Source organism: Momordica charantia, assembly GCF_013281855.1.
Source record: "Momordica charantia cultivar OHB3-1 chromosome 11 unlocalized genomic scaffold, Mcharantia_2.0 BLBB01000011.1, whole genome shotgun sequence".
Taxonomy (NCBI): domain Eukaryota; kingdom Viridiplantae; phylum Streptophyta; class Magnoliopsida; order Cucurbitales; family Cucurbitaceae; genus Momordica; species Momordica charantia.
Genome location: NW_028275159.1, coordinates 2,118,034 through 2,140,784, shown reverse-complemented (window position 1 = coordinate 2,140,784; position 22,751 = coordinate 2,118,034). Strand labels below are relative to the sequence as shown.

The following is a 22,751-nucleotide window of genomic DNA, read 5'->3' as shown; positions in this document are numbered from 1 at the left end:
CTTGTTAGGTTCAATTTGCCTAAGATGGCTCATACGTTGCATCTAAGTTTATAGCTATGAAACCCTTATAAATTATGTGGAAATGAAGTTTGCTAAATGTTACTTATATTTTGATTTAAACATTAGTTTTTTAAATTTAAATTAAATCTTTTGATAGTATTTTATATTAAATATGTTTATATTAAAATATAAAAAACAACAATAATTGTGTTAGTAAAATTACCTACCAAGAATATATTTTTTTTCTTCTATAGTTCTTCACTCAAAACTAAGTTAAGCACACGATAAAAGAAATATAGGGAAACTGCAATAAACGACACAAAGATTTATATTGGTTCACCCAACTGTGGGCTACTTCCGAGATAACGGGTTTTACTATGTATTGGAATAATACAATGGGCAAATACAATAATCTATCAAATCTATATGCCTCAACAAAAGTCACCTACCTTCTAGAAACTACAACAATGGAATTTTAGGAAACGGGAACTAAAAACCTCACCAAATATCTATGAGAATAAGTTGTCGACGATACTCTACAACTTTAGAATCTCACCTTTGAAACTCTGCCAAATACTACTGCGGCTGCCCAGTGAAAATTCGTGCACCTACGTTCAGTTGCCACTTTGACGTGAAACAACACATAAACAAAAGGATTTGCTCCATTATCTCAACAAATATATTATTGAATATTTATTTATTTTTACATTTACCACTTTGACGTGCACCTATGTTCAACTTTGATATCAATACTTAATAATAACATGCCTTTGAAATATATTGTGAAAAATTATATTGGATTCTTGATGAGATATGAGTTGGCATTCGACCCAAGCTGGAAATTGGTCAATCGAAGTGATGACCTATAAATAGAATTTTGCACCGGTATGGTGTTCAATTACATACACCTTAAAGGAAAGTACATAGTTAGATATGATTTCGAGTTGAACTCAGGTATGAAATTGCATACCTTAGAATGGATTCTATTGTAGGAGAAGTTTGAGAAGTGTTATTCTTACTACCGGTGGATTTTACCTTAATGAAATTCTTTCACTGAATTAATCAGAATGATGTATATATGATCTTCCTAGTTGGTGTAGCACATCTGGTCTTCATGAGATAACAAATTACACACAAGAAACACAAATATAATAATGGGATAAAATATAAAGAATTGATTGTTGTGTAATTAAACTATATTATTTGCTATTGTTTAATTAAGAAATTATTATTTGCTAATCACAAAATTAACATATCCAAATGTGGAGGGCTCGACATCTGGAAGGGGGGAAGTCCTTTTTTCTCCTGAGGACATATGAATTGTCGACAACATATCTTTAGAAAAATTATACTAATTGGGCCGAAATATTAAACTCATTTGCACAGTTGAAAATTAAACCCATGGAAGATGAAGGCTTGTAAAAAGGTGGAGGGTTGTTCCTTTCATAATAATAAGTTAAGAATGTAAATCTTGAATCTAATGTGGGACTAACAAACCATTTTCATTCGTACTCAAAAAAAAAAAATATATATTTATTTAAATTAAATTAAATTATTTATAGGTTAATGAGATGTCATATCAATAATAATTTATTTATATATATTAAAATTTATTATTACCATGTATATTTTTTTAAAATCAATTCAAACATAATATCGAACTATAAATATTTGGAAGGATAAACACTGTAATGTTCATTAAATCATTTCAATTAATAGCAACTTTTCAAATTTGTTTGTATGGTCATTGAAGGGGCCAATTGGGAGAGCAGACAAAAAAGGTATGCTGATAAGATTGTGAAATGCACTTTTCATTTATTTTGTATATTTATCATAAAATTGCCAACCAAATTGAATTGTAAATCTAGTGCAACTGTGAAACAATCCTCTAACTAATTACTTCTAAGTGAAGAAAAATTATTGAATAGATACCTTTTAATAATTGGTGGATGCAGAAGTGAAAAATCTACCTGCCCTGCAAAAACCACACGATATATACATTAATCAAAGTATATATCAAGAGGGACAAAAACAACAATCCCAAAAGAATTAAATGAATTACATATTCTCGAAAGCTTTTTCCATTAATTAGTTTAGCTAAACCATCATGATTAGTTTGTATATATATATTTTTAGAATAGTTTTCCATAAAGATATATAAATTTTTTTATTTATATATTGTTGAATTTAAATTAGATCTGTTGATAGTATTTTATAATAAATATGCTTATATTAAATTTAAAATAAATAATAATTGTTGACAGCGAATTTTGGGAGAGGTGCCCACGTGTCCTTCGGACCAGTAGCTTCGTCAAGGATGAAATGAACCTGCAACCCAAAAACTCGATACCGGTGCGGTGTACCGCCTTTTAAATTCTATACATTTATTAGATTGATAATTAAAATAAAATCAATTTTAGGTTTTTTCTTTTTTCATTCTAACCTTTTAAATCCTATACATTTATTAGTATTAATATTATTTATAATAAAGTTCGTAAATTAGTAAATTTAGTAAGGGATAAAAAGATCCAAAAATGTTTTTCCTACGATACAATGTACATGTCTTGATATATAATTGTCATGAGCAAAAGCCTTAAATTATCTAGGACATAAATAAAAAGAAATCAATCTGACATAAAAACGATAGAACATCTTATTATTGGATAGAGGAATTAGAACGCTGCTACCAATATTTATTTTTAGTTGCCACCAAGCCAATTCAAGTTTAATTTAGTGGATATAATATATTAATTATCTTCATTGAGGTGGACCATTCCTACTCTAAAATTTGTTCAATTTCAGAAACAGACCGTTGGACCAGAAGAGGAAACTTGAATTAATGAATTTATATTGTATTGAATATACGTAGTATTATAATCTCTAATGTACGATCCTCTCTAATTAATTTTTCTTAAATGTAAACTTTAATTTAAGAGCTTGTGAGCTTATTTTCGAATCAATGAGGTTGATGCCTTCAACTTCTTACTTGTCGAAGGATTTTTAAAGTCTTCGACTTTGAGCTTGTTGAAGACTTCCATTTGTTGATGAAGTTCTTTGACTTGTAGCTTGATGAAGACTTTGTAAAGTCTTCGACTTTGAACTTATTGAAGAATTTTTGAAGTTTTCGGGTTTGCACTCGTGAAGTTTTTCGATTTTGCGCTTGTGAAGTTCTTCAGCTTGCTTGACGAAATTTGCAACTTGATGAAGTTCTTCGATTTGTAGCTTGTTGAAGTTCTTCGGCTTGTAGCTTGTGGATGACTCTGAACGCTCTAGTAGCTCTCAATCTCCAATTCTTCTGGATCTTTCTGAATGTTTCTCCTTCGTGACCTTTCTATTTATAGGATTTTGGTGGGTCTTATATGAGATATGAGTTGGGCCCAATCTGTTTATGAATTTAGTCTAATTAATTGAATTCATCGAACATCTATAATAGAGACACGTGTTATAATTTGATTGGTCGATTTAAAATTAATTTAAGACATGTGTAAATTTATAATTGATGATAAATATAATTTTAAATTTGTGACGTGATATTTAATAATCAGTCAAAATTTTCTCCTTCAAGACAACCTTATCACTAAATATTACAAGTCAGAAAGTAAGAATTAAAGAGGACTGAAAATAAAAAAAAAGTAAGAAAATAAAATTGTTAAAAGCGAGATATTCACGTTTAGAAGTATGGTGTTAAATTGATTTTGTCGGCGACTTCGTAGTAAATTTTCTTTAGTTTTTGTTTTCTTTTAAGTTCTAAATATAAATTACATGTTATGGGCCATTTATTTATGTTTGTGGCCCAACATTAGCCTTTTCCGTACATGGGTTGTGTTGCTATATGGGCTTTTGCTTGCAAAGCCTATTAGCTGACGTATTTCCGCATCATGCCCACCGGCAAAATTATCCGTTCTCACTGGAGTGTTTTTTATTAATAATGTTAATAATAAAAATTATTTTAAAAATATTGTATTTTAATTAAAAATGTTTAAAATATGGTATGTTTTGAAACTTTTTTAAAAAATATAATAGTTTTAAAAAAGTGAAGGGTGGTCAGAGACGACCATTTAGACGACCAACTTTCAGTTTTTTAAAACTACAATATTTTTAAAATAAGTTTCAAAATCTACAATATTTTTAATATTTTTAATTAAACAACCATATTTTTAAAATAAGTTTCATTTACAATAATATTAAAAAAAAAACCCTTCTCACTGCTCCTATTTATTTTGGGTCATGCTAGGAACATTTTCAAACAGCGAGGTAAGGAATACATGCCAATGCACCTAAAATTTTATAGTAATACTAATCACATTGTAGTAATATCTTCAAATAATTTCTCTAGGTTGAAGACAGTAATTTTCCGTATTCATGTATAAAGATTAGGTACATGATTTGATCATTAGGGTGATCATGGTGAAGCATCGCCTTTTCCATTAATGAATTTTTAACCTAGTTAAACTAAGATGACTAGTTCACGACTTGATAATTAATATGTTTGTATCTTTTCAAATATGAGGCAAAAATACATGTCTACCACCATATGTCAGAATGAAAAGAAACTACTATATATACCTCCTGTAACTAGTAATTGGCGCAAATTAAATAAGACACTCCATACTGTTCTTTTCATTATGTTATTTTACTAAAACCTAAAACCAACAAAACTACTAAAAAGTAAGTCAACTTAGGTATAATGTAATGATTATGATAACATGAACATAGTTCAATAATTAAGACATCTACTCATTCATTTCTTTGAAATCAAAGATTCAAATTTACATAGTCACATTATTGTACTAAACCATGAATTAGGAAATCAAATTAACTAAATATAAATATAAATAAATAAATAAATACAAAAAAATAAATTTAAGCACAGCTCAACAATTAGCTTATGGAAAAATTTTTATAGTCACATTCCAATGGGGTAGCAATCGCCTGTAAAGTTGGTAGTCTCATGTCCATACATTTTTTTTTGAGCGATATTTCCATACACTTGTGATGTACACATTTTTTTAAAAAACATTTATTATTATTATTATTATTTTTCGAGAATGACATGCACATGTATGTAAAGTCTAATCTAACTTTAAAAAGTATATAAAAATATCTTCTTGTCTTCTATGTCAAAATTGATTTCCACATAGTGGTTATTTACCAAGTCATTTTACAACGGCAAAAACTTTTTACTAACTAATACAAAACCCCTTTCTAAGTAATATAGAATTTACATATTCTAATGTTAAAAGAAAAAAACATCCCCATACATTTGTGGTGTACATATTTGTATTTTTTTCTTTCTGCTATGATGACATGCATCTATGTAAAATCTAATATGACTTGAAAATTATAGAAAAGTATATTATCTTTAAAAAAAAAATACTTAACTCTTTAAAGTAAGGACTAAATCTTATCCTCACCACCTTGAAATTTTTTTGACTATTTATAAAGCCATTTTATGATAGTGAAACTCTTTACTAGCTAATAAAAAACACTTTCTAACTAATATATATTTAATGTTTTATGATGTAAATAGGTCAAAGATCACGATTAAAAATACAAAATTACTGTCGCTGTGTTCCAACCCTTTTAACATTCTTCAAACTATTTACTGCTATAAATCACAAAAAATCTAATCTGCCACACAAAAATCCACAAGATATATATTTGAAGTATTTTTGTGATTTCTCTCCTCATAAATCTAAATCTAACGGTGTAAAACTATATCAAGTAGATTGTGGCGACGTTCTCCCATTGAAGTGGAGAAAAATAACTTTCCATATCCATATATCAAGAGGTATGAAAATAACAATCCCACAAGAATTAAATGAGTTCCATATTCTCGATAGTTTTTTCCATTAATGAGTTTTTAACCTTGACTAAAAAACCAACATGGTTAATTAGTTTTGCTATCATCTTTGATTTGGAGAAAAAGAACATTAATTTCCATATCCATATATCAATAGGTACAATAACAACGATCCCAAAAAGAATTAAACGAGTTTCATATTCTCGAAAACTTTTTCCATTAATAAATTTTTAACCGAATTAGTTTCGATCTCATCTTTGATTTGATAGTTGATAGTAGATATGTGTGTGTATATATTTTTTCATAACATTACATCCTTTTTAAATATGAGGCAAAAATGGAAGCCTATACTATATATATATACGTGCAATTGTGGCTTTAATTTCCTCTAATGAAGCTATTGTTGTTGTATTCCAATCTTTTAAATTGCTCTTGTCACATTCCACCCTCTCTCAAATTATTCTCGCTACTTTTCAAACCCCAAAATTGCTCTCAGATTAAAAAATTATGCTCATCATCAAGACCATAAAATGTCGTCCCATTGTTTAGATGAAGAAAGTTTTATTTTATAGAAATAATAATACATGTGGTACCCTCTGGTCCACATCCTAGTTTCTGTTGCTGTGCTCCAACTTCTAAAGCCACTCTCCACTCAAAATGTCCCATCGTTCAAATTAACACGTGAAAGTTGAGAGTAATCGTCCACCACTACCCACGTAGGAACAGAGAGAGGTATCTGTACGTGGGGTTTGAGAGAGAGAGGTACAGGTGGGTAAAAATCATATATAGAAGATGAACTAAAATTGATTTTTACTCGTTTGTAATTTGTTTATGAGTAACTCGGTAATTTTCACAGATTCCAGGCTCAATTTTGTAAATTATTAAGATTTAGATCATTTATATAATTAGGCGTTCTTTAAATAGTCTATATATACTTATCTCTATATTCTTAGAATACGGGAAAAGCTAAGTGTTCTCGACTTAGTGACTTCATTCAAATATTTTCAATTATTTCTCTTCAACCTTAAGCCGTTGTTATCTAATTCCATGGTTCTTTCGATGAACATATTTTTGGTCCATTGAGGTCCCAAAATGCCTTGTATGCATTTTTTTTTGGTTTCGTAAGGTCATAAAATTAATTGCGTTGTCACGTGGATTTACAAAATTAATTGATTGTGATGTGGCTATCTTAGTCCTGTTTATTTTGGGATTGAATTGATCCATTTAAGACACTTATATAATATTATTTAGGCAAATTTTAGACCCATTTTGACTATTTTGTGATTTTCGGGAGGTGCGCTAGATGGTTTAAAGTCATTTTAAGATAGCTTATCGGCTCAAATGGAGTGTAGGAGCTTTTAAGACAATTACGTTGCTACGGGGTAGGTTAAGTATATCAAGCTCTCTTTGGGCACTTTCAATTTCATTTTTTTGCCTAAAACACCCTTAGGCATGTTCTAGACCTATTTTGGCTACTTTGTGATTTTCGGGGGTGGGCTAGATGATTGAGGGTCACTTGAAGCTACTCGTTGGATGCAAATGACGTGTAGGAGCTTTTAAGACACTTATATAGCTCGTGGTAGGTTAGGTGCATTAGGCTTTCACTTGGGGTACGCTCAATTTCATTTTTTGCCTAAGAGCACTCTTAGACTCATTTTGACTACTTTGGGATTTTCGAGTGTTGGCTAGAGAGTTTCGAGTTATTTGAAGCTACTTGTTGGACCCAAATTAACATGTAGGAGCTTTTAAGACACTTATACGTAGCTTTGGGGTGGGTGATGGATTAGTGCAACTCGCTTAAGAGCACTTAGAAGTACATATTTTGGCCACCAATAACTCACTTAGACACTTTTTTTTGTACTATCTAGGTTTCGAAGGTGGACTAAAGTCTTAAATGTTGTTTATCACTTCATAAAAAATCTCTTTCCTCTTTCAGCAATTTTTTTGTTTTGTCTCTGTTTTAAACATTTTTACATTATTCGTTTCATTCTTTCAACTGTGTAGCTGTGTAATTTTGAAAGTTCATTTTGCAAAAATACTGACATAGAAGAAGATTGAAAGCTTTTGAAATTAGTTATTTTGTTTTACATATGTATTTTGATACTTTCTAGACCATAATAAAAATGTACTACAAAATTTTGTGTGTAAAGATATTTACAATTTAATGAATTTGACTTTTATGGTACTCTTTACATGTTAAAATGATAATATTGATTATATTTAGGTTCCATATCGAAAAATCACATAAAAAGATCGTAAAACAAAAAATAAATAGAAAATTCCACGCTTTTGGAATTTACCAATGCTATTTTTAACATTGGTAGAAGTAGACTTTTGTCAATTCTCTCTGAAGTGTTGCCTATCCTATTTTTTATGATGCTTTCTCAACAGCATAGACAAAACCTATCGTGACAAACCTACGTCGATGTTTTTACTGACAAATTTTTCATTGACATTTCTCTGACATTTCTTTGGATTTTCTCAACGCTTATTGATTATGGAAAAACCCAAAAGTTTTGTAGTGATATTATATCTTACTTAACAGGAGAATGTAATATGATATTCTCTTTGTAGACCTATTTTATCATTAATATGGATTAACAATAAAATGGGAAAGAAATCAAGAAGAAAAGAAGGAAATGCTTCTAAAAAAAGAGAAGAAGATGGAAATGAAGGAGTAGAAGAAAAAGCAAATGACAAAAACAAAAATGATAACGAAGATAAGATGGTAGGTAGAGTGAGAGTAATTATTTACTCATTATCGCTTTATTAAAAATTATCAATTATTTGTAGTAAAAAAAAATTAATTATTTATATCGCTGGAAAATTCAAAGAAACAAACAAAATATAGATTTATCATTATTGATTTACTATTATTTACTGATCTAAATAATAATAGGGAAAAATTAAAATTGGAATAATAAAAAATCTAAAAAGAATTTGCCAAATTTAAAAGAGGTTGCCATGGAAAAAGATTTAGCTACCCATTACTATTTCCCTTTGTTTTTTTTTCGGAGAGATATTTCCCTTTGTTTTAAATATGATATAAAACATAAGGTGACTTTTCATGTCAACATGAGCTTAACTAAGTGGTATTGGTACCGGATATATATTTCCAGTCAAGAGGTTATAATTTTATCCTCCTTGAGATGGTTTCTATCTAACTCTCTTTCTCTCTCTACACTTATTTCTTTCTCTCTCTTCTAAGATGCTTCATCTCTATATTTTATTCCTCTTTTTTGGATTTTTTTCCTTAATTCTATTTTACAAAATAAAAAATATTTCTCTTATTCATTTATCTTTTTATTTCTCTTATTCATTTGTCTTTTTATTTTTTTTAATTTAAGATATTCTTTTATCCAAATTTATTGTATCTTTTTCTTAATTCATATTTACTATATATTTTTTTTAGAAAGGTATTATATCCATTTTTAATCAATATCTACCTATTGAAATAACTAAAATAACCAATACCTCCCCTTTTTAACTGTGAGTTTGATCCCCACACCCTCAAATGTTCTACTAAAAAAGGATTAATTTAATTATTTTTGACTTCTCAATTTAATTAAACTATTGAAAGTAGATGATGTTATTTAATTTAAAAGATGAGAAAAAAGATAAAATGAAAAGACAAAATTTATTTGTATAAAAAAGTTCCACTTTCTTTTTTTGATAGAAAAAAGTTGGACTTTCTACTACCTTTTGATTGCGGGAAAAAAATGCTGAGTTGTGTTTGTTGCAAGTAGAATAACAAACACAAAAAATTGTAAAGGTGAAAACATATTCGTCTTGAAATATGTGGTATTAAAAAGATATAGTAAAAAAATACAATAAATTTGAAAAAAAAAAGATATAGTAAATTTCAATTAAAAAAGATACAGTAAATCTGGATAAAAAGATATAGTAAATTAAAAAAATAATGATAAATGATAAATGATCAATAAGAGGTATTTGTGATTCTGTGAAATGGAAATGAAAAGATCCAAAAAAAGAGAGAGAAAAAATAGAGGTGATAAAAATACGATACATTCATTAGATATAGAGCTTTAATAAAATAATAAAATACAAAAGCCAATACATATTACATGTTATTCGACCATGTGATTGGACAATGCAGGGTGAAGAGGAAACTGGTCACCAACATTAGGAGCCTTAAGTTTTTTTCCATTGTCCTCACCCTTTTCTATACCGACTAGCAATATTCGTCCACTTGGGCATGACATTACATTCGATTTTCATCTATAAAACCATGAAATCGATGCCATTTCATCAGACATCCCAAAGAAAAAATCGATATAATTGTAGCATCCATGGAAGAGACACTACAGTTCTTTCATTTCCTCATCCCTCTTACGCTTCTCTTTACTCTTATTCATGTCTTCAAGTTCAAACTCAAAAAAGTTAGCTCAAAAAATCTGCCACCGGGCCCACCTTCCCTTCCCGTAATTGGTCACCTCCATCTCCTAAGAGAGCCGTTCCACCAAATGCTGCAAAATCTCTCTCAAAAATACGGTCCAATCGTATCGCTCTCGTTCGGTTTCCGCCCAGTGGTGGTAGTGTCCTCCCCCTCCGCCGCCCAAGAGTGCTTTACAAAAAATGACATTATTTTTGCTAGCCGCCCTCGAATGATTTCCGGCAAGATCCTAAACTACAACTACACCGCCGTAGGGGCTACCGCCTACGGCCAACACTGGCGAATTATGCGCCGCATTGCCACCACGGACCTACTATCCACTCACCGCCTCAACTTCCTTCATTAACCTTCGACAGGAGGAGGTCAAATTATGGCTCAAAAATTTGTACCGAACTACTGGCCAAATTAATGTGCGAGTAGAGATAAGGTCTAGACTGACGGAGCTGTCGTTCAACATTGCTTTGAGGATGATGACTGGGAAGCGATATTTCGGTGTGGACGTGGAAGATTCTGAGGAAGGGAGGGAGTTGAAGAAGGTGATGAAGCAAGTTCCTCTGCTAAGTGGGGCGTCGTATCCGACTGATTTTCTTTCAGTCTTAAAACTAATTGATTATCAAGGATTTAGAAAGAGGTTGTGGAAAGTGTGGGCGGGCGCTGATGGTTTCGCACAAAGTTTGATCAATGGCCGTCGCGAAAGGAAAGTCTCGTGTTCTTTTTCACCGGAGGAAGAGCGGAAGAATATGATTGATACTATGCTATCGTTACAGGACTCTGACCCTCATTATTATAAGGATCATATTATCAAGGGTCAGATTTTGGTAAGCATATTACAAAATTATAAATTTTAATTTTATAAACCCTTTGCTTTAATTTATTTAATAAGTAAAGAAAAAATATTTGTTTAATGGGTGCAGACCCTGTTGGCTGCTGGAACTGACACGACCGCGGGAACAATAGAGTGGGGGATGTCGCTACTCCTCAACCATCCAACAGCAATGAAGAAGGCATGGAGTGAGATAAATGATTACGTCGGAGAGCAGCAGTTGGTGGAGGAAGCCGATCTTGCCAACCTACCATATCTTCAGGCCATAATCAACGAAACCTATCGGATGTTTCCAGCACTCCCAATATTGGTGCCACGCGAATCGTCAGAAGACTGCACAATCGGAAGGTACGATGTTCCAAAAGGAACAATGTTGGTGGTGAATGCGTGGGCCATCCATCGGGACCCAAAGTGTGGGAGGACCCAACGAGTTTCCGGCCAGAGAGGTTTGAAAATGGGAAAATTGTGGAAGTGAATAAGTTGCTGCCATTTGGAATGGGGAGGAGGACGTGTCCAGGGGCTGGCCTCGCCCATAGGGTCGTGGGCTTGGCATTGGCCACTCTCATTCAATGCTTCGAGTGGGACAAAAACGGCCCAAATGAAATTGACTTATCTCAAGGAAATGGACTCACCATGCCCAAAGCTCAACCTTTGGAGGCAATGTGCAAGCCTCGTGCTCCTATGATCAACTTACTCTCTCAACTTTGACTCGGTCGTTAAATAGTTATGTGTGTTATATTATATATCATAGTGTGTTTCTATCTAGCTATTTTATATCTTGCAAATAAGGGGCAAAATTTTGAATTTACAACTCTTTGGAGGAGATATCTAGATATTGTATAACTTGGTTAGGTTCAAGTTGGCTAAGATGACTCATATGTTGCACCTGAGTTTGTTTATATGAATGAAACCCGTAGGGGGAATATAAGTTCTATAAATTATAAGTTCTATAAATTATGTGAAAACGATGCTAAATGCTACTTATATTTTTATTTATATATTAGTTTTTTTAATTTAAATTATATCTATTGATTCGATTTTTATGATAAAGATGTGTATATTAAATTTAAAATAAATAATAATAATATATAATTGAATATTTATTTATTTTTACATTTCCGACGTCAATACTTAAATAATAACATGTGTTTTTAAATGTATTATGGAAACATTATAATGCATTCTTATGAGATGATGAGTTTGACATTCTATCAAGTTGAAAGTTAGTCAATTGAAATGATAACATGTAAATAGAATCTTGCATTGGTATCGGTGATTAGTAACATATACTCTAAAACAAAGTCATACTTAGTTAGAGATGATGTCGAATCGAGCTCATTCATAGAATTGAATACCCTAGAATGAATTATGTTGTAGGAGAGAACTTTGAGAAGATTATTCTATCATCAATCGAATTTTTTATCGATGACATTATTTCATCGAGTTAGTTAGGGGTGAAGCACATATGGAATTCTTCGTTGGCGAAGTAGATTTGGTCTTTATCGACATTCTCAAACTGAAGCCCAAACACATGTTTCAAGATATAATAGGACCATGTAGTAGACTTTGATTTTATCCGTAACAAATTACATGGTAGAAAGACAAATATAATAATGGGGTAAAATATAAAGATTTGATTGTTCTATAATTAGACTATTTATTCATTGCTATTTTTTCAAAGAAATTATTATTTGCTAATCACAAATTAACATATTAAGTTGTTGAGGGCTCGACTCATACAAAGGGGAAAAGTCATTTTTCCCCCTTATCGAAGATATATGAAATATAGACAACATATATTTGGAAATGTTATACTAATTGGACAAATGAACAAATATGGTAAACAAATGAACAAATACGGTGAATAGATGAACAAATATGGTGAACATTAAAATGAACATATACTGTGAAAAATAAGGTGAACAAAGTACTGTCTATAGAAACTCATACGGTTGACCTCTCTCTTCTTTACCCTCCGTCACTTCCCACCCCACTTACAGTTTTTTCACCCCACCGTTATATCCCTTACTCCATTGCTCAATTCATAAACTCCCCGCCGCACCTACACCTACAGCTTTGTCACCCGCCTTGTTGCTCCACCGTTGTCTCCCTTGCTCAATCCCATCCATTATCCCCGCCTTGTTGTCACCCTTGCTTAATTACCGTGTCTCACTTTCTGTTCTGGCCTCTTTGAGTTATGTTATGTTATATTCAAATATATATTTAAAAAGTGAGATAGATGATTTCTAAAATCTACTAGAGAAAATGTAGGAAAAGAGAGATAATATAACAAGAAACAAATTTGAGAATCTAAAAGAGGGAGTATTATTTTGATTTTGAAAAAAATAACTAAATAGCAAGGATAAGATGGTGAAAATTAAATTTGCTTTACAGTTGGGAAAATGATATTTTTTATTAACAAAAATTATATGACCATTTTTCAAAACCAAGTGAAATAGGGACTATAAATTCTCTTTTGTTTTCTTTTAGGTTCTAAATTATATGTAATGGGCCATTTATTTATGTTTGACCAGCCCAACTTTAGCCCTTCTCGTACATGGGTTCTATTGCTATATGGGCTTTAGCTTGCAAAGCCCATTAGCTGACGATATTCCCCCATCCTGCAGGAACATTTTCGAATAACGCTAGGAACAAATACATGCGATCCACGCAAAATTTTATAATAATACCAATCACATTTTGGCAAAATATTCAAATAATTTCTCTACGTAGAAGACAACAATTTTCAGTATTCATATATATAGATTAGGTACATAATTTAATTATTAACGTAAGATTATGGTGCAAGCATCACTTTTTCCATTAATGCATTTTTAACATAATTAAGTCAAGATTATCTTTGATTTGATAATTAATATGTTTATATATTTTTTTTTAATATGAATTCTTTTTAAATAATATGAGGCAAAAATATCAGTCTACTACCACTTAAAAGGAGTAAACTACGTAAGATGCTTCATACTTTTCTTTTCATATATTATTTAAATAAAACGTGAAAACCAACCAACTACTAAAAAAACCTAACTTTAGTATAATTTAATGGTTATGCAAGCATGAGCATAACTCAACCATTAATTATCTATTCCTTTAGTCAAAGATTCGAATCAAATACGACATTTGTTGTAAAAAAAAAATACTAAACCATGAATTCTATTATAAATTAAAATCAAAATAATGTAATCACTAGTTAACTAAATTAAAATATAAATAAATGGATCAATACTTTTTTCTAGTCACTTTCCATCTGCAATTTGATTTACACTTTTAAATGCATCGGTAGCCATCACCTTTAAAGTTTGTAATCATATTTCCATACATTTTTGTTGTAAAGTTATTAACTAATACAAAACCACTTTATAACTAATATAGAATTCACAAATTCTAATATTTTCCTTTAAAAAGAGAAAAGAAAATCCTATTGTTTCTGCTCACATATATTCTACTTTTCAACGATGGGTAAAGTTTTATATGATACAAATAGGTCAAAGGATCGTAGATAAAAAATATAAAATGACTGTTGCTGTGTTCCAACCTCTAAAGTTGTTCTGGTTGCATTTAAAATTACTCTTCTTGTTGGATTCCCACCTAAAAGATTACCTTTAAATCGTCCAATAATATTTAAAATGCTCATCATTAAGAACAAAATTAAATTGGAACAACTATATTAAAATGAAGAACGCTCTCTAATATATATATATATATATATATATATCTCGTTTATACACATATATATCTCGTTTATACACGTGCCGAATGGTAAAATGTAGTGCCAAATGCAAAAACAACTCTTCAACTATTCACTTCTTATGAAAAGAAAAGTTATTGAAGGTGACCGTCATATAATGTGGCTGCCTCCTTAACAATTGCTGGATGCAGGTTCGAAAATTTGCTTTTCGCTTAATAATCACAAGCTATAGATTAAAAGTACTTTTATGTTGTCTGTTATCATAAATTCAATAGTGTAAAATCGTCAAATCACCTTTTTGAGCTTTCGATTGGCCGTCCGTCCGACTCCATCCGGGTCTCCTTCGCATCATGGTAGCAACCTCCACAGTCATGTGGATCTCGAATTGTAAATCTAGTGCAACTGCGAAACAACCCTCCAACTATTTACTTGTAAGTGAAGAAAAATTATTGAACGACACTGCTATAATGTAAATACCTTTTAATAATAGGTGGATGCAGCGTTGAAAAATCTGCATGGTGTGCAAAAACTAGAAGATATAGATTAGTTGAAGTATTTTTTGTAGTTTCTCCTCTCATAAATCTAAGGAAGTAAAACTACAAAGTACATTGCGATCACATCTTCCAATAATTTTTTTAGCAGAGATGAATAACTTTCCATATCCATATATCAATAGGTAAAAAACAACAATCCCAAATGAGTTCCATATTCTCGAAAGCTATTAATGAATTTTTAACCTTTAACTAAACCAACATGATTAGTTTCGCTCTCATCTTTGATGTGATGGTTGATAGTAAATATGTTTGTATATATATTTTTTAGAATATTACATCCTTTTATTTTATTAAAAATATATGAACACGAATAGTTGAGGTGAGTTCCATTTATTTTATTAAAAATATATGAATACGAGTAGTTCGGTAATTTTGAGAGGGGTTCCATATACTCTATTTTGACAAATATGTAAATTATTAAGATTTGAGCTATTTATGTAATTCGATTTTCTAAAGAGTCTATATATATATACTTACCCCTATATTTACATATATATTTTTAGGATAAGAAAAATGTTAAGTATTCTTAAGTGAGTGAGTTCATTCAAACCTTTTTAATTCTTTCTCTTAACCTTGAGCCCTTGAAAATTGTGTTGTTATCTAGCCTCATAGTTATTTTGATTGGCATATTTTTGGTTCGTTGAGGTCCCAAAATGCCTTGGAGGTAGGTAGCCACTTTAGGATCATTTGAAATTAATTGCATTATTATGTGGCTATATGCGCAATTATGATAGTCTGTTTATTTTGAGATGGGTTAGACGCATTTAAGACACTTACATAATTTAGGTACTTTTTAGACCCATTTTGTCTACTTTGTAATTTTTGGAGGTAGGTAGCCACTTTAGGATCATTTGAAGCTAGTTCATGGACTCAAATGATGTGTAGGAACTTTTAAGACATTTACTAGCTTCGAGGGTAGGTTAAGTGCATCAGGCTCCCTTAGAACACTTCCAATTTCATGTTTGCCTAAAAACCACATCCTAGACCCATTTTGGCTACTTTGTTATTTTCGGGGGTGTGTAGGAGCTTTTAAGACACTCACCTAACCCCAGGGGTAGGTTAAGTACATTAGGCTTGATTAGGGCACATTCAATTGCATTTTTGCCTAAAAACACCATTAGATTCATTTTGACGTAGCAAACGATGGATAAGAGAGAGGTATTTGTAATTTTGTGAAATAGAAATAAAAAGATAAAAAAAAAGACATAAAAAAAGAAAATGGAGAAGTGAGAAGTGGTAGAGAGAGAAGTGATAAATGCGACCTAAAGGGAAGGAGAGAAAAGAAGAGAAAGAAATAGGACATATTCATTAAATATCGAAACTTTAATAAAATAATTAAAATTTTAAAAACAATTATATATTTGCATGTTATTGGACCATGTGAGGGTGATGAGGAAAGTGGTCCCAAACATTAGGGGCTCTAGGTTTTGTTCATTATCCTCCCCTTTACTGTAGCGTATAGCAATATTCGTCCACTTGGAAATGAAATCACATTCGATATTCTTCTATAAAAAGCATGAAACCATTGTCATTTCATCATACATCCCTGAGAAAAAATAAATATAATTTAGCATCATCCATGGAAGAGACATTACAGTTCTCTCGTTTCCTCATCCCTCTTGCGCTTCTCTTTGCTCTTATTCATGTCTTCAACTTCAAACTCAAAAAAGTTAGCTCCAAAAATCTACCACCGGGCCCACCTTCACTTCCCGTAATCGGTCACCTCCATCTCCTAAGAGAGCCATTCCACCAAATGTTGCAAAATCTCTCTAAAAAATACGGTCCAATCCTATCGCTCTCGCTCGGTTTTCGCTCGGTGGTGGTCGTATCCTCCCCCTCCGCTGCCCAAGAGTGCTTTACAAAAAATGACATCGTTTTTGCCAACCGCCCTCGAATGATTTCTGGCAAGATCCTAAACTACAACTACACATCCGTAGGGGCCACCGCCTACGGTCAGCACTGGCGCATTATGCGACGCATTGCCACCACAGACCTACTCTCCACTCATCGTCTCAACTCCTTTATTAACCTTCGACAGCAGGAGGTCAAATTATGGCTAAAAAATTTGTACCAAACCACTGGTCAAAATAATGTGCAAGTGGAGATAAGGACTAAACTGACGGAGCTGTCGTTCAACATTGCTTTGAGGATGATGACTGGGAAGCGATACTTCGGGGTTGATGTGGAAGATTCTGAGGAGGGGAGGAAGTTGAAGAAAGTGATGAAGGAAGTTTCTCTACTAAGTGGGGCGTCGTATCCGGCTGATTTTTTGTCGGTCTTAAAACTAATTGATTATCAAGGATTTAGAAAGAGGTTGTGGAAAGTGTGGGCGGGTGCTGATGGTTTTGCACAAAGTTTGATCGATGGTCGTCGCGAAAGGAAAGCTTCGTGTTCTTTTTCGCCGGAGGAAAGCCGAAAGAATATGATTGATACTATGTTGTCGTTGCAAGACTCCGACCCTGGTTATTATAAAGACCATATTATCAAGGGTCAAATTTTGGTAAGCATGCAAAATTATAAATCCTGATTCTATGAGTCCTTTACTTTAATTTGTTTAATAAATAAAGAAAAATACTTTTATCTCCTCACTAGTCACCATCTATCTTGTTTTGACTACTTGAGAGACATGCAAAAAAAAAGAAGAAAAAAAAAGCTATCAATCCGTAAAAAAATTTGTTTAATGGGTGCAGACCCTATTGGCTGCTGGAACTGACACAACGGCAGGAACAATAGAGTGGGGGATGTCACTTCTTCTCAACCATCGAACAATAATGAAGAAGGTTTGGAGTGAGATAAATGAGTACGTTGGAGAGCAACGACTGGTAGAGGAAGCCGATCTTACCAACCTACCATTTCTTCAAGCCATAATCAACGAGACGAATCGTCTGTTTCCGGCGCTTCCAATATTGGTGCCACGCGAATCATCTGAAGACTGCACAATTGGAGGGTACGATATTCCAAAAGGAACAATGTTGGTGGTGAATGTGTGGGCCATCCATCGGGACCCCAAAGTGTGGCAGGACCCCACGAGTTTCCAGCCAGAGAGGTTTGAAAATGGGGAGGTGGTTGAAGCGAATAAGTTACTGCCATTTGGAATGGGGAGGAGGGCATGTCCAGGTTCTGGCCTCGCCCATAGGGTCGTGGGCTTGGCATTGGCCACTCTCATTCAGTGCTTTGAGTGGGACAAGATCGGCCCAAACGAAATTGATTTGTTTCAAGGAAATGGTCTCACCATGCCCAAAGCCCACCCTTTGGAGGCAATGTGCAAACCTCGTGCTCCCATGATCAACTTACTCTCTCAACTTTGACTTGTTCGTTAAATAGTTATGTGTGTTATATGTCATAATGTGTTTCCATCTAGCTATTTTATATCTCATAAATAAGGGGCAAAGTTTCGAATTTACAACTCTTATTCGAGGAGATATTTGGATATTATATCACTCGACTAGGTTCAAGTTGAATATTTATTTCTTTTTACATTTAGGGTGTGATTACTTATATAATAATACATGTGTTTTGAAAACTATTTTTCGAAAAATTATATTAGATATTCTTGATGAGATGATGGGTTGGCGACTGATCCAAGTCGAAAACTGGTCAACCAAAGTAATAATTTGTAAATAGAATTTTGCACTGATGTGCTCACTCACGTACACTCTTAAGTAAAGTTAGACTTTTGAGAAGCGTTATCCTACCATCAGCAGATTTTACCTCGATGACATTCTTTTATTAAATTAGTCAAGGGTGAAGCACATCTTGCATTCCTTGTTGGCCAAGCACATCTAGTCTCCATCGTTTTTAGAATTTCCAAACTGAGCCCAAATACATGTTTTAAGATAATAGGATCACGTGGTGGCCTTTGATTCTATTCCTAAGATAACAAATTTCACGTAGTGGGCCGGATCTTGGTTGGGACAGGACGGCACGACGGTTGGATCTGGGTTGGGATGGGACGATGTGGCGGTGGGAGGGCCGGATCTAGGTTGGGACGGGACGACAGGATCGAGGTTTCGATGGGATGGTGCAGCAGTGGGAAATTGACGGTGCGCGGCGGTGCGCGGCTCACGATATGGGTTTGTGATGTTCAGCGGTAAACCGGTGGACGACAGGATGGCAGTGATTGACGTTGACAGGAGGCGACAGAGGGGCGACAAAGGCGATATGCTGGTCCGATGAAGATGAAGGTTAGGGAGGAGGTCATTGTAGCTGGGGTGGGGCGGGGGAGCGTGAAGTAAAGAAGATGGGGAGAAGGTGGACTCCTAAACCTAACTTTTTTTAAATTGAAGTTAAAGATAAAAGACTTAAATTTTACAATTTACCTAATTGTCTAGGATAAATTTCAAAATCTATCCCAACGCATTTTTAATAATATATATTTTTTAATTTACTTCAAATTCTAATTATCAATTTTAAATTAGATTTAGGTTAACTATTTTAATTTCATTCATTTTTTATTAGATATAATTGGTTCTCCGCATTTATATAGAATTGGTTGGTATATTTGTTTAAAAAAATTTCAGTATTAAAAAAAATCACTTAACCATTGTTACAATATTTCATAGATTTTGTTATTTTTAAAATGTGCCGTGGATATATGAAATGTCGACAACATGCCTGGAGAAGAGTTATACTAATTGGGCCGAAAAATGCCCATTTGCACGGTTGAAAATTGAACCCATGTACTTGTAGGATTAAGAGGCTTGTAAAACGTTGCCGAGGGTTCCTTTATAATGAGTTTGGAATGTAAATCTTTAATCTTAGTGTGAGACAAACAAACTATTCTACTTCTTTTCTTCTTCAGTCAGTGGACTGAAGTTGTTCTAATAATTAATACATTTTTTTATTTTAATTAACTTATTTATAAGTTAATGAGATATCATATAAATATTTACTTATTATATATATTAAACTTTATTATTAGCATAATCCTTTTTTTCCTTTTTAATTCAATTAAAATATAACTTTTCTGTTGAGTTCATGAGAGTAAAAGATCACACCACCAATATTTGAGATAATAATATATTTTCAGATATAATTAAAAATAATCAATTATAATGTAATTAAAGTTTTAGTATAAATTTTCGTACTATCACAAAGATTATTCTCCATTCATTTATTTTCTCTTTGGACAAGTACTCCATTCAGTTTCTTTTAATACAAAAATATTTGTGAGAGAGAATTCAAACTTACGAACTACTAGTCGAAAATAGATACTCTAACAAATTGAACTAACTAACATTAAATTGACCTACTTCAAACTTAAACGAGGGTATTTTGTATTGTGAAATAATAAACGCTACTTTTATAATATTCACCAAATCATTTCAATCAATTAGCAACTTTTCAAAATTGTTTGTAATTTGTATGGTCATCGAAGGGGGCCAATTGGGAGAGCAAATAAAAAATTACGTTAATAAGATTGTGAATTACACTTTTCATTGATTTTATATATTTATCGTCTACAATTATATGAAAAGTATTTATATCGTGATAGATAAAAGATCTATCTATATACCGATTATTATTGACAGTTAATTATTTTATGAATAAGTCGTCTTTTGTGTTTCTCTCTTAGTTATCAAATATTTAATAGCAACAAACATAACATAAAGTACTTATCACCGATGCATTCCTCTGATTATACTGAGAATAATGTTAATAACTAATTATTCATCTACATCTTTTACAGTAAAATAATAATAATATAATAATATTCATCTAAATATCTACGGCCTTTTAAAAATCTCAGGCTCTAAAGTCTGTCACTCCTTATCCATTCACGGGCCTGTTGAGTTTTTCTAAGCAATTAAGAGTGTCTTGGATGTTGATATTTTTTCCTTTAGCTATATATGAATGTTAGAATATTACTTTTTTTTATACGATGCCATAAATTTTTAGTTACATGGGACAAAAATAGAATGGTATTAAATTTAAATTTAATAATTAAAGTATCAATTTAAAGTAACTTTTTAAATTGTTGCAGAAGCTTTTCGATCAAATTTTACTTCCGACCATTTTTCTCCTCATTAATTTACAATGTAATATTATTTTAAAAGTTATTTTAGATTGATCTTTTAATTCTTAAATTTAGTGCAAGAAACTATTTAATTCTTACCAATTATTTTATATTAATTATTTACTAAATAAAAATCTATTTTAAAATCTAATAGTAGTGTTTAATATTTTTCTAGTACAAGAAGTGGGGTGGGAGATTCCAATTCATGATTTCTAAATTAAAAACAAATGTTAATTATCGATAATTAAGTATGCTTAGCAGTGTCTTAATATTTAAGAGATATATATAATAAATGTTTTCGTGAGAATTTGAATTTATAATTTTTTCCCAAAAAAGAAGGGTAATCTATTAAATAGATAAAGAAACATGGACTGGAATGTCAACCCTTATTCTTTTTTATAGAACAAGATAGTCAATTACGGTTCCAGATATTATACAATCTCAATTATGGTTCCATATATTATTTGTTAATTAATATTATATAAAGTTCTGGTTCCAATTAAGACGAAATCAAATGAAGTAGAATTCACTTATTGGGCAGCTAATGCACTTATTATTTCTCTTTTTTTTTTATTTGAGTAATTTAACCTAGTACTAAATTCATGACACTTCAATAGTATCATAATTTGCGCATAAACAAAAGAATAACCAACGAAATTAAGGAGCTTAAGGCAAAAAAAAATTTAAGGATGTCTCCATAAAAATATCAATGGGCCTAAATCATCAAATTATTGTTTGTAGTCATGTTTTACTGCGGTGGTGATCAAGTAAAATACTTAGTTGTGCTGGTCAGAATATGTTTTTACTAATCATTATTAAAATCCTGACGAAGAGAAACAAAAAAAGTAGTCATGCTATCGGGAGCCGCACACCGATTTTGACATGGTGTAATTTTATTTTCTCCTCTCCTTTATGGAGTTGCTATGACACAAAAAACAATAGTTCTTTTTTATGAAATATTTAACGATTAGAATAGAGAAATTAAAAGTTAAAAAATTATAAATGGTGAAATATTCAATGATATCATGAAGCAAGTTTATCTCAATTTTAAGGGGTCAAATTTTTTCCATATATGACAGCTTTTGAAGGGATAATGAATATTTTATTTATGGAGTTTATTTATTTTTAATTTAGTAATTTTTACCGATATAAACGTGATTAAAAAATCATGAGTTCGAATTTTCATCTGACTCTTTTTTTACTGATAGCATTGCTACATGTCACTCGATTCTTATTGCACTAAAAAAATGAAAAAATTTTGGCTAAGAACTCCCTCCATCGTATCATTAAATATTTGATAATTCAATGTATTTTTAAAACTCTTTGATTTTCTTTCTTTTAGTCGCGAGGTGATAAGAGTAGATTACTCTTTTTTCAAAAAAAAGAAAAAAAGAAAAAAATGAGTAATTTTCATGTATAAAATCATGGAACCGAT

General features: G+C 31.8%; 1 protein-coding gene and 1 pseudogene across 2 annotated transcripts; both read left to right on the top strand.

Moving 5' to 3' along the window:
• Window positions 1-10,017: 10,017 nt before the first annotated feature.
• On the top strand, window positions 10,018-12,030 carry LOC111008512 (cytochrome P450 81Q32-like; annotated as a pseudogene). Its single transcript, XR_015788941.1, has 2 exons — window positions 10,018-11,035; window positions 11,132-12,030. The product of XR_015788941.1 is annotated as a cytochrome P450 81Q32-like (transcript).
• Window positions 12,031-16,829: 4,799 nt separating this feature from the next.
• Window positions 16,830-18,823, top strand: LOC111009467 (cytochrome P450 81Q32-like). Its single transcript, XM_022282557.2, has 2 exons — window positions 16,830-17,800; window positions 17,991-18,823. Exons 1-2 carry the CDS (start codon window positions 16,880-16,882, stop codon window positions 18,606-18,608), a joined length of 1,539 nt encoding a protein of 512 aa, XP_022138249.1. The 5' UTR covers window positions 16,830-16,879; the 3' UTR covers window positions 18,609-18,823.
• Window positions 18,824-22,751: the final 3,928 nt, after the last annotated feature.